This window comes from Cupressus sempervirens, chromosome 11 (assembly GCF_028749045.1).
Source record: "Cupressus sempervirens isolate cs-2001-9-10 chromosome 11, ASM2874904v1, whole genome shotgun sequence".
Lineage (NCBI taxonomy): Eukaryota > Viridiplantae > Streptophyta > Pinopsida > Cupressales > Cupressaceae > Cupressus > Cupressus sempervirens.
The window spans coordinates 813,985,354-813,999,072 of record NC_143128.1 but is presented as its reverse complement, the minus strand read 5'-3'; the positions used below and the strand labels follow the sequence as shown (position 1 = coordinate 813,999,072).

Below are 13,719 nucleotides of genomic sequence, written 5' to 3'. Positions count from 1 at the left end.
AGATTTTTGGAAGATAAAAATAATAATTATTTAATGCCATTTTTTAGGCATATTGCATAAATTTAGCCTTTTAAGCCTAATTTTTTACATAAACCATATTTTCACTTTGTTTTATATAACATACCACCATTAAAAACTATACTCTTTTTTGCCTCTCTCCTATTAAATTATTCTTCTCAAAAGTGCTCAAATATAATTTCAATTTCAATTTTAATAAATGTATTATATTTAGTTATATTATATTATATTATACTATACTATACTATACTATACTATACTATAATATTGTTAGGTAAGGGGAAGAACAACAATAATTCTAATTTTTGTAAAGGTTTAAAAAGTGGTTATTTTACTCTATTATCTATTTGCTTTGAAAATAATTTTTTTTGAACAATTCGTCTAATACTAATCCACAAATGATCCAATAATTCTACACTATTTTTTTTGATGAACAGTCCCTTCCTTATATTAAAAAAAATACAATAACGTTACATATTCACAAAAAAAGGGGCATGGGAAAACAAGATCACCTTGCGAGTTCATACGGCCATAGGCTGAAAATCAACTATTCATCAAAAAAAACTTTTAGAAAACATTAGAAAACATAGAAATCCTCAAGCTGCCAGCGCATTGCCAGCCGAAGGAGGAGGATCTCATTATCAGAGCCCCACCCAAGGGTGAGGTGAGTAGATGGCTTAGGGAGAGTCCATCCGTCATCAACAATAGTAGCATTATCTTCATCTTTCTCTCCCTCAGGCTTGAGAGGAGAAATGGCTAAGTCCAGCTGGGGAAACACCCACTTAGGGTCTAAGTACATAGAGGGCCAACCGGTAGTAGGAGCAGCCATTAGGGACCACCCCAAACGAGACCTCCGGGGAGGCGAGGCAGAGCGGTGTCGACCACCAGATCCTCTAAAAGAGCGGTTTCGACCAAAAGCACCACTGCTAGGTATAACACCTCCTATAAACAACACAATACACTCCATGACTATTAAGAATGACACACATGCCCCTTCAAACTATAGAGATTCACGAGAACAACACAATACACTCCATGACTATTAAGAATGACACACATGCCCCTTCAAACTATATAGATTCACGAGAAATTGAATTTTGTGATCTAGTATTTTAGCACGTCTTGCTGTTGACAATTGAACCAAACTCCTGAGTCCTAAATCAATAATCTTACATTATTATTATTATGAGTAATGAAATTGCTAATTTTTGTAAATGATTTAATTAACAAAATCTAATAAACAGCAATTGACACCTGCTTAGATACCTTGAAAAAAGTTCCTATAAACGTCAATGGAGGGAGGCACCGCAGTAAACGGGCGTCAATTGATGCGTGGGAGTGAAGATCGGTAGAAGGCTTTAACAGAGGGAACTGACACCTAGGTATGCCCCACGTGTCGGTAATATAAACGATCCGTAGCCTGCCAGGTGTGATAAGAAATAAGATTCAGGAGGACATTCTCCAGCCTCAAACCCAAATTTAATTCACACGCAGGGTACGGATGCAAATGACGGAAAGCTTTCAACCTTCTTCCATCGACAGACTTCGCATTCAATGTGTTCTTATTTGGATTCAATGAATCGACATGCGCAATAAGGTCGTCAATCTGATTTGCTTGCGCCTTTTTGATTTTTCTCAATAATTTTTTGCCTACAATTTTATTTTGACTATATCATAATAATGGCTACAGTATTTTATACAAGCGCGTAGATGTTGAATGCGCGAGCCAGATGTCTTTCACATGTTGTTTCCTTCATCAGGATTTGGGACAGAGGCCTCGAATTGAAATATTAATTTTTTATAGGGATATGGCACGAATTTCAGATTCGCCTTTCGATTGGGAAAAGGAGAGTGGATATTGAGATGTTAATTTTCTTAAGTAATTTTCATTGGCCTCGTCTTGAAGAATCTACAGTTCTTCATCAGAATATGAGTTGATGTGCATAGTAGTCTGTCATGCCTATAAATATATTCTAGCTGTCTAATTATCTTTGCAGCAAGACATCATATGGCTGAAACTTTTAAGGCTTCTTATCTCGCGGTTAGGCCTCACATTTTAGATAATATAGCTTATTGGGGTTTCACAAGATCTGATTTTCACTATTTTGAGTTATGACTATTAGTTTTTACGGACGCTTTGCATGAAAAGCGAGATTTTCTCTTGTTATAGCTCTATATGCTTTGTTTTTCGTTGAATGATTAGATTTTAGTTGTGAGAGCTCTGTAATGTTTGCAGTTCGTTTAAAGAAACAATTACGTCCTCTCTCACATTGAACTTCTTTTTAGTAGCGATAACAGTTCGCATAAGGAAACAATGGCCTTGTATGATGGTGAGATGCAAATGCTTTTGTTATTTGGCCGTAGACTCTACGATTTACCTCTCTTCTCCATGTCTTAATCATAGAAATTTATATGCGCCGCAGTTTAAACAATTTTTTATGAACTGTGCTGTTTTGTGGTTGATCTTCTGAGCTTCGGTTTTAAAGCTCACATGAAATTTTTAGTCAGATAAGAGATTGAAACCTAAATCAGTGGCTGTGATAAGTTCATCCAGATCATAAAACACGCGCACTTAAAGCATGTAACCATGCCTCAAGATTCTGTTTACCGGTTTGTGGCTGCTCTTAAATTCTGGGCTTGGCTTTGCATTACCAAGAAAACCTTCTGTCTAACTTGTAGCGAAATCCACCTTCTGTTTAGAAGGCGTCTTCTTGGCGTGAAGTATATTACAATCTGCGACAAATAAGCCATTAGCCAAACCACGTGTATCGTTCAATTACCACGACTTAATTTTATCCTTATTTTTCGCGTCGTTAGGAATCCGATTTTCCTTTTAGTCATTGACCAGATTTGTTTCCTTATTTTGCTGAATGCTTTAGACGTTTCTCCAGTTTAGTAAGAGTATGCATTTGAGTTACAACAGAATTTTCGGCCATTTACAGCAGGAAAATATTTTATTTGAGGCAGCTTTCCTTGAATTTTTTACTTTTTAGTTTTGTGCTCGGATTTGTGATGGTTAAATGTATTTCAAATGCAAAATGAAGTTATTTGTTTTTGACATCTCAGGCCCTAAATCGTTGTGAATTCATGTGAAACAGTGGAACACTTTTTTGCGAGTGAAATGATCGACTGAATGCGTTTTTTTCCCTGATGAGCAGGCGCCGCAAGGAACAATTGTTATCAGATTTACTTGAACCCGTTGAATGAAAGTGTACATTGTGTTAGGTCAAAGTTCTTTTCACGGGAGATTCTTTAATGGTTTTTGTATTAAGCAGATAAATCGAGATAAAGCGCAGTTTTAAAACGAAGGGGTTGGTAAAAATAACCCTGATGAAATAACAATCAGGTATGCCTCTGACAAATGTCTTGTCTTGTCCTCAAGTGTAGTCTGTACTTACTAGCTTTGACAGTTTGGCAGTGTATAATTTTGAAATATTCTTCTGAATTGAACTACATTAAATTAACCAAATAAATCTTGTTACTCAGACCGTTAATTTTTTGGGTTTAAAATATTAACCATTACAAGTTTCCCCGTGACGGCATGATCTCTGTGACGAAAAGATTATTTTTTTTGAGTTGAGGTTCTAGTTAAAATTGAATCTAATTATGCACGGAAGATCTGAGTTTTGTCTTTTGAATTAACGTTTTTTAATAAAAATGATCTCACTTCAGTTTAGAATAAAATAATAGTAAGTGCCTCACTGAATACATTTTGCTAGGGAATGATCACACTTCAGTTTAAAATAAAATAATAGTAAGCGCCTTACTGAAGATCGGATTTTTGGTCTTTTAGCATGGATCTATACGTACGAGTAAGATAACTATACTTCAGTCTATGAGCGTGGTTAGACGGACAATTTGGTGAAGCGTAGATTTGGTGTAGGTATCAAATAAATCAGAGAACTCACTTGTTTAAAGTAGAGAAACATTTCTAGCTGCATATCTATATTTGTTTCTACTCTCTTCTAGATCTTTGCGGAATTGTCCAGTCCTTCTTTGTCCATTATAAGCTAGCTGTAGTTTAACAGTCACCTTGGTCTGTAAGGGTCATTTGTGGACTTAGGTACAAAAGTCTGTCTTTTATGTATTGTGTTTGCTTGCTATTGAGTAGGAGTTCTGTGCGGAATTTATGCTGCGATAATGAATATCCCAACGTAGTGAAGATTGAAGTTTGAGATCGCCTTAAAGAGAGAGACAACTTTTAGTCAGATCAATTTTAGCCCTTGGAAAATATTTCATTTTCCAATTTGTCTTACACCAGTCGTTGGCGGTGGAAAGCTTGGAGTGTACTTGTTCCAAATGTTCATGGTCTAACGTATAGAGACGGCTTGGATTCAGATTACCCGTAGCCATTTGACGAGGTTTCATTTACGTTAATATTGTCCTTACACTGGTTACATTCTGAGTTGGCACTACACAGCTTGTAGTGTTCTTGTTTGAAGTGTAAATCATCTCAAATCAACTTGACCATACTTGCTTGGAAGTACCACGAAAATTCTAGATTTGACTTTCTGGAGAGTATTTTAGATCAAGAGAAACTGAGTTGTTGATTTCCAATCACTAAAGGTATGGACTGCAGATTTTACGGTCCAGGTGTTTGATTTGGGTTGTTAATATTTTGTATTGTAGCGGAGGAATATAATCGATTGTAGTCCGAGTTAAATTTTTCCGATAATTGTAATCCTCGTAACCGGTGTTTGAGCATTTCAATAGAGCTTTCCAAATGTCCAATGCAAGCTTTACCTATGTTTACTAAGCTAACCCGTTTTAGTTTATCATATATTTTCTTCTATGTGATTGATGAAAGGAGCAATTCAATGTTAATGTTAAGCTGTACATTGAATCCATGTACAATAAGAAACAGCAGGAGAACACAAATATTTTCCCACAAATAAGTAAGTTATTTATAAGAACACAAATTATTATGTCCTCTAAGCTAAGCGACTTGTATGCTACTAAGTTACTAACAATGATGTATATTTTGTATTTACTACCCTAAACTGAGAATTATAATCCAGAATGGCTTTATTACCTAAACTAGAAGTTTTAGGAGATCGTGTTTATGATTTTATTTGTTTTGTTTTCCAGTTTCCATTTTTCATACAAACAGGAGGCAATATAGAGAATGATAGTAACTGAGCCCTTCTAGCTCAGAACTTTGTAATCAGTTATGTATGATTGCTCGATATCTTCTGGAATGTAGAGACATAAATGTTGAAATTGGGATATTGATCACAGAGTCCAGTCTGACACAAACATTCAATAGTAAGTTTTTGTGCAGAAACTTTTCTATCATAAAGAGAGCGGAATGTGTTGCGGGTCTTAAGGAAATGTCTAGAGATCATTGTTTTTTTAATTCATGGAGAAGATGAATAATAGTAAAGCATATTTTGGACTAGCTTTAGCTTATTTCATTTTGAGCAAAGCTCATCTATCTACAGAATACAAAGAGTTCCAGTTAACAATGGAGCTCCTTATAAGTTGTTATTGTGTATGCCTGATGACCTCTCTCTATATATATTTAATTTCGTCAAGCAGAATGGCTACTACAGAAAGGTTGCCAGCAACACAGCTTGGGAAATAAATTTTGATTTTCTTTGATACTTATCCGTAAGGCTTAATTAGAATCTTTGGATGGACAATTTCTGGTGCTGAGACATATTGCCATTAACAATTATATCCTGCTCCTAGTTTTGTTACAGCTGATATATAATACTTGTACAAAATGACCATAACTCAAAACACAGCTGTAAATTCATCATTCAATGTCAGTTCTCAAAATGTTGATCAGTCAAAATAGTTTATATTAGTAGCTGTACATGGAAAGTCATACAAATGTCATATTGTTTTTCTTTGAGAGCATCAATGTTGTGTCTTTTACATTACAAATTAGAAAATTGAACCAAAAGCAGTGCCAGTACAATTCCCACAAGCTCTAACATGCAATTCCCGTATGGCAGTTTCATGCTTCTCATTCTTGACCGAGACTATGAAAAGCTGTTTGTTAGGGTTTTTTAAACATTAGAAATTGGAAACTCAGAGGCAAAAGCATTGCCAGTGCAACTTCCACAAGCTGTACCACGTAATTCCTGTGTAGCAGTATCATGCCCCTCATTCTTGATTGAGATTATGAAAAGCCGTTTGTTAGGGTTTTAATATTGCTTTAACATTATGAGTTAGTAACTTAGAATCAAAAGCAACACCATATAACTCCCACTAGCTGTACTGTGCAATTGCTGTGTAGCAGTTTCATTCCCCTCATCATCATGTTTGATTGAGACTACAGAAAACAGTTAGTTTCAATTATTTTTATTATTTGAAAACTGACAGTTTGGCTGAAGTCAGGCCCTCTCCTCAGGTTTGGGAGAGGATCTTGAATGAACCTGGCTTAAACCTGGACCAGGATCTGTACTTGGTTTGATCTGGTTTGCATTTGGCAAGAGTTCTTCTGAATCCAGTAACAAAATTTTGAAGTATGCTTTATAATTAGAGAGTGCCCAAAACCTTATAGCTGGGGTTTCTCCAGTAGATTTGAGAAGATGAGCCAAAAGGAATGCTCAAATATAGCCTAATAGCTAGACACTCCATCAAGGTAGAGGGATTGTCTATCTATTATGAAATGATTCTTGAAGATAATTCTTGTGTTTGCTCGTTCTTGTATTTTGCAATATACGATTATTCTATAAATTAGATTCTTGTTTTCTCTTTGTTTTGGACAAATAAAGTTGTATTATCTGGCTTCATTCACTGTCATATCTGTAGTTTCTTATATTTCTAATGGTCTTAACGTATAATCGACTCATGTATTTTTTTTCAATAAATGGTTGAAGTAATGGTACTGTGTTTTGTTTTTTTGCATTTAATGTTGCAGTGAACAGGACAAGATGGTTAATTTTGGGAAGAAGTTGAAGGAGCGTCAGATCCCAGAATGGCAACGGTCTGTTCTATTCCAAGCAATCAGTGTTGTTTCTTATAATGTGACTTCTCTTCTTTGTTGTTCTTTATATTCTCAAAATACTGTTGCGATTGTACATAGTCAATTGTTGTATACATTTTAACGTTACATGGAAGCGATTACTCTGCCATTTGTCAATTCATGACAACACCTTAAAGTGGTATTGATTTCCAGTTCTTACTCTTGAATAATGAAAGATTGCAGCAAATGTAATGGCACTATTTGTGTTGTATGTGTTTTCCAATGAAAACAATCTTTCTTGTACTTATATTGTGGATGAGACAAGAAGAGACATGTCCCATGGAGGAACATGTCTATTCATTAACACATATTTGATAATTAAATCTATAGTTATATATATGTATTTTTATTTGTTATATTTCACATGATATACGAAAAAGCTAGCTTAAGTCTTGGTAGATCGGTTGGTTTTATTGTATTTAAGATATATGTCTATACACACACATATATAGTCTCATAGGTTTATCCGATTGAAGCTTCCAAACATCAACACTCCCTCTTAGCCGGGGAGGATAAACACAAGATACAATATTACCTCAATGTAAAATCAGGAATGACAAGTTAAAGGATATCTTTGATTAGAAGATATCCACCATTTAGATATCATCTTATGATATCAAGAGTAATGGCCTCTTGAATGTGAAGTCACATGACATTCACCAATTTTTGAGAAATGATATTAAGAGTAATGACCATACATAATGTATCTTCAATAATAATTACCATAGAAACATTCATGGTCTGTTTAAAGAAGTTAATCTAGTATGCAAGATATAATATATCATGATTGATGCAGAGCAAGGTGGGCCTTTCCAAGTTCTATGACAAAAAATGCTCAAACAATGTGTTTTCCCACAAGTTTCCCAACACAACATTAAGGCTTAGGTTGCCCAAATCAAGTGCTTGATCTCTCCAATGACTTTTTAGGACCCTAAGGGCTTTGAATCCCTTAATCCAACCCAAATAACTAGTCTACCATATTTCAAATGCCTATTCTCAAGGGAAAACCAAACAACTCTGCCTACTAGGCCTACAAGCCCCAATTAGCTCTCAAATGCTGTCCTCTTGCATTTTTCTCCAAACTTTCCCAAAACACCAAACAAATAAATAGCATATTCGGATGCTCAATTGGCTTCTCTACAACATATCAAAAGATTAGGTGGGGTTGTTTTGGACCACGTCTCTGCTGTTACACTACAGGCCTCATTTTAGTCATAAAGACCCCCTCATTTACAAAGAAACTATAAGGAATACTTATTCCCCAACCCTATAACTTGGTATAATATCTTCAAATGATCCTAAACTAAGGATTCTTCAATTAATTTGAACCCAACAACTTTCCATATATGCTTTCTATGAAACCCTCACCAAATTGAGCCAAAAACTAGGGCCTCGTCAAATCCCATCAAGAAATCACTTTCAGAATCAAATGAAAGTTATTACACCTTCCATTCAAGATATAGTAACTATTCCAATCATAAAACATAGGCCCACATAGGCCTCCAATGGCTAGATCTCCTACTGCTGCTCCATAGCCATGAATCTAATGTCCTTCAAACACCCAAACTCCAATGGTGATTGTCAACTTTCAGACTTTCCTATCAAAATCTTGTTAGCACTGTTTTGTACATATTATTATGTGATCATTCCATGAGAATCAGACACCTACATTCATGGAATGATCAACATTTCAAATAGAATCTCAAAATTGTTAAAGAAAAGATCAATATTCTTGTAACCAGTCAAGAATGAATGAACAAAGACTTTAAAGCATTCACCAGAATCCCTTGGTTTTATAGACGTTTCTGAACCATCGCAAGTGTAAAACAACTGATTGATCTCAATGAAAAGCAAAGATTTTTGAAAATAAGACACTTTCTATTGCATTTCTCAAATCTGTACTGTACTTGCTCCTATGCCTTGACTAGGCTCTATAGGGTGCATGACAACTTCCTCAACCGATTTCATTCGGTTGGCACTTGTTACAAACTTGTTTAAGGCTTTAAAACTAGTTTCCCTCCAAAAGGTAACTAGTTGTTATAATTTGAAAATTCAAATCTATAACTCTTATTCCTTCATTCTAATTAATTTAAAACCTATCAAACTTTTGGAAAGTCTCTTCCTAGGACCTAACCAACTGGTCTACTATCCCTTTAACCCCTTCTTAATCTATTGGGCACTATTGGCCCCCCATTACATTCAATTGTGCTCAAGCCTTTATCAGGACCTTGAGGAATCACACACATTTTATGAGTTTGATTATTACAATACAGCCGTGATTGGCTCTAAAACTCTCCAATTGACCTTCAAGGATGTCTTCATGTTATATTCCATGCCAAGAGTCTTCATGATGCCTTTGTCTTTGAGGGGTGCCCTTGCACCAATGATCTGCCTCAAACATCATAAGATGTCCATCATAATAGAAAGCCATGGTTTGTTTAAGGAACTTAATTCACCATGGAAGTTATCATCTATCATGATTTTCTTGGACATCTTAAGATGTCCATCACAATAGAAGGCCATGGATTTTTGAAGGAACTTAATCCTTCGTGCAAGTTATCATCTATCATTATTTGCTTAGACATTATAAGATGTCCATCACAATAGAAGGCTATGGTCTGTTTAAGGAACTTAATCCACCATGCAAGTTATAATCTATCATGATCTGCTTCAACATCATAAGATGTACATCATCATAGATGATTAAGTTATTGAAAAATTCTCACCTTCCAATAACTTTAACAAATGCAAGGGATAATCATTTGGAAGGTGTCACTTCCTCAAGATATACATAGGGTCTAAAATAATTATGAAATATCATTCATTTGCTATAGTTTCTTGATCACTAGAGAATCCATCTCAACATGGTCTACTCCCTCAGAATAGATATGATCAAGATCTTTAAGAATCAATGGAAACATATACACTATCTTCTTCCTCTCTTTCCAAGGCTGCCTTGATGAAATGTCAAACTCCCTCTAAATCAAGTATCAATCTTCTTTTTCTTGCAAATGAGTTCTATCTTGAAAGCATATCTTTTCAGATTGTACTTCGTATCAATGTTCAATGTGGTATATGTATACACATTGTATTCTTCAGCAGATCTCATAGTATATAAGGTTAATGATATCCTCTTTCAATATTTATCATTCCCCTTGTCTAAATTTTCAGTTGCACACCATTCTTATATATATATATATATATATATATATATATATAATTAGTGAGACATACCTTATACCCACCTTATTTGATCCTTCTTGAACACAATTTTTATAACTTAGATATTTATGTTGTCCTTCTCACCTGACGCATAGGGGTTGACGCTTGCTGTCCTTTGTACACTAGACTTTAATCCTTCTTGTCATTGACTGTAGACAAGAGATATATTGTTACTTACTCAAGTTCTGCTCTGTGATGCTTCCAAATTCCATTTGGTGTTTCAGATGCTGAGATGGTTTGGTGTGTGTGGATAGTAAGGTATGTAATTAGGTCTTCTCATTCTCTCCTCCAAATATTATTTGGTTCGCATTTCTTTGGTAGTGTTCTGTATCATATGGTATGTTCCCCATCTTCTCAATGAAATTCTGCCAATATTATCGGGTACTGATTGGTTACCAACTTACCACTTGTCACTGGGCTATTATTATCGGGGTTTGATAATAATAATAAGACGGATTGATAAGTAATAAATATTAGAACACTCATTTAGATACAAATGGAGATGGATTAACAATCATGAAACTACATATATACTCAATTATTTGTAGACATAAGGTATAGAACATGATAATAATGTATATATTTGAATGTTTATAATATTATATTTGTGTCTTAATTGTATGTGTGTTTGCAATTTATTTAAGTGATATGTTACAATTTTGAATGTTTTCATAACCCTGAAGTTGAGATGGCATAGATGGTTTGGTACCATGTCCACGCATTTAGATATGGGCAAAATATGGGCTCGTATGTGGATTTGTTTGGCTAAGATTTCCATGCTGTGTTCAAGAGCTCTGTAATTATACTTGGTGTCTCATACAAGGATACATTTATCTAGGCAAGGAAGGAGAAATTTATGTGAACTCTGCAGTTCAACCTTATAATGTTTCTTAGCTCATCAATTTCTCAAGGTTTGCGTGTTGGATAGTAATGTTGAATTATCAATTTATCTTGAATATACTGTTTATTTGTAAAATCTGACTCTGGAGAAAACTTGTGTAGTTATTGTTTTTCAGATAATTATTTTTGTTGTCAAATGATTTAGATTAAATGTCACCTAGTGATTTTAAATACTCTATTTCGTTGAGAATATTAAGCTTTTCTTGCATTGTAATTAGATAATATGTGAAGACTTGTAAACATTTTAAATATTACAATATCTTCTCACACACTACTCAGAATCACGCCACATTGTAATTTTTCTAGAAACTATAAACTCTGATGGTGAACTGAACACAATGTTAAAAGAAATGGTCTTTGTAACAGATATTACATCAACTACAAATTAATGAAGAAAAGGGTGAGACAGTATGCACAACGAATTCAAGCAGGAGCAGAGGATCGTCGTAGTATTCTCAAGGAATTTTCAAGGATGCTCGATTATCAGGTTAGTTAAATGTATGTTTCATGCTAGTCAGTTTTAACAATGTTATCGTTGAAGAGGATTACTTATTGAAACTTTACTTACATTATCCTCTATGCATAATTCACAATGCCACGTACAATCTGAAGGCTTTGACAAGAGTGTTGTATGCCCTCTATCTAAATAAAAAAATAAAATCAGAATGATGCAAGAAAGAGAAGAAAAATGCATTGCATTAAAAAATATCATGACACTAGATCCATGTTATATTTATAGAATCTGGTGGAATACATTAATAGTATAATAATAATGTTCGCTTGAATACATCGACAAAATAGTAATAGCAGTGTGGAAATGATAAGAAATCAAGCACCTGGTTGGACATCTTTCATCAGATCTGAATTGATGCTGCTGTAAATGCTGCTCTGCCCCACAAATCAGTTTGACAATAGGAAAGGAAATGTTCTTTGTGCAGTGCAATCCTCAGATGAGATTGCCCACAAGGAACCAGAAGGATTTAACCTTTGATTCTGGATTGAAGGATTTTATTCCTGAATTGATAGATAAGCTTTGCGTGTTGTAGCCACTCATTCTATGTCGGAAAATATGTGTAATGAGTTATAGAATAATTCCTCGATGTTGGCAGGCCTCTGTTTATTTATTGAAATGCTAGAAAATTGAGTGTCAAATCCTATGTGCCTAGCCTTATTGTCATCATAATTTCTGTTGATGATATTATTATCATTTATAAATGAAGTTTGACATTACATGGCCCTAGTGTAATAACATCAAATTTCTCAAGTTGCCAATAAAGTCTGATGAAAGCCTGACCACTCATCAGTAAATCAAATATAGCCTGAAAACCACTAACTAGAAAGACGTAATATAAAGCATTATGCAGAAATGATTCACAGCCAAATCCAATGACAGGTACTATTATTATTTGAAGTATAATAATAATGCTTGCTTCGGGCCCCTAGGAAGTAGGAAGAAGTTTTCCCGTGGCCATTTATAGTGGACATGTACACTTAGAAATTTGCTAATCCCATAAGGAGACTAGTGGTGAGGATCCTAACTCCAACCAACCTCTTAAAATTTAGGGAACAGACCTACAATATACGAAATGGTCCAAATATTGTAAAATATCAAGGAGAAATGAATGAACCAGTCCTCACTAGTATATACTATTTTGGTAAACACCCTTTGCCCGTTTAGAAGTGTAGAAATGGCTTTATGCCACACATGTTGACTTAATGAAAAAGGGACACTAAAAGTCCACCATAGCTGGAATTCCTTGCCCATGAACAATGCAACATTGGATGTTCAGGTATCCTTGGTCATTCCCAAGGAGCAGCCTTTGTGGTTAGGCTTTTGAATGGACTAAGTATTCTGTGATGATCTTGTTCCCCAATCTCTTCTCTTGGTTGTACAATACAAAGCAACATTTTTCTCTATTATGAAGAGATCCAACTCCTTGTACACTGACACCTTCAAATTCTCCAAGTTTCACAACAGGATTTGTGTTTCTTCCTTAGTCATAAATGATTTTTGAACTTGAAGTATTGTAGTTGCTACTTAAAGGAGGTAAATCCTGATTCCTAACTGCACTTGCTGCTGACTTGCTGCTGCACCATAATTGAGATATTGAAGCATTTGAATCAGGAACCCTGTATATTTGTGCACAAAAATCCACCAATTGGACTTGAGCCACAAGGATTTTTTGCATCTGAGCTTAAGATTTCCCTAAGGCGATCACAACCTTTCGCGAGGAAAATTGAAATGTGATTGCTTTAGTTTTTATCTTGCATGTGATCCAAAGTTATTGATTCCATTTTGTTGAAAAAGCATATGCTTGTTTCTGTATGCTGATGTGCATTGCTAGATTTATTGAGCATGTCCATTCCCATTTTTTGAGCATGTATCTGTTTGACCATTGACTTGTTCCTCATCTGCAATAGCATCACCATGTTTGTTACCAATAACGTGTCATAATTTTTATCCAATTATCTCCTAATTCTTTGGGTAGCTCTTCTAACCGATACATTTTCTATTCTTTCTGAAATCTTCATATCATCTTCTGGTATCCCACTTGTGTTTTTTGTCAAGGATGACAAGTTTCTGAGAGCTGAGGCAGTTGATT

General features: G+C 34.9%; 1 protein-coding gene across 11 annotated transcripts in view; it reads left to right on the top strand.

Annotated features, from left to right (window-relative positions):
• Positions 1 to 1,309: 1,309 nt before the first annotated feature.
• Positions 1,310 to 13,719, top strand: part of LOC149532050 (SPX domain-containing membrane protein At4g22990-like) — a 115,535-nt gene continuing 103,125 nt past the window's right edge. The window contains exons 1-5 of one of the 11 annotated variants that reach the window (XM_089811561.1): positions 1,410 to 1,615; positions 1,709 to 1,897; positions 3,177 to 3,364; positions 6,890 to 6,955; positions 11,483 to 11,603. In XM_089811561.1, coding sequence (XP_089667687.1) covers positions 6,903 to 6,955; positions 11,483 to 11,603 — 174 coding nt within the window. In that variant the 5' untranslated portion in view covers positions 1,410 to 1,615; positions 1,709 to 1,897; positions 3,177 to 3,364; positions 6,890 to 6,902. Of the gene's footprint in view, positions 1,616 to 1,708; positions 1,898 to 2,011; positions 2,349 to 3,116; positions 3,365 to 6,889; positions 6,956 to 11,482; positions 11,604 to 13,719 lie in introns of those variants that run through there. The other 10 variants (XM_089811560.1, XM_089811564.1, XM_089811563.1 and 7 more) reach the window with 10 other exon arrangements.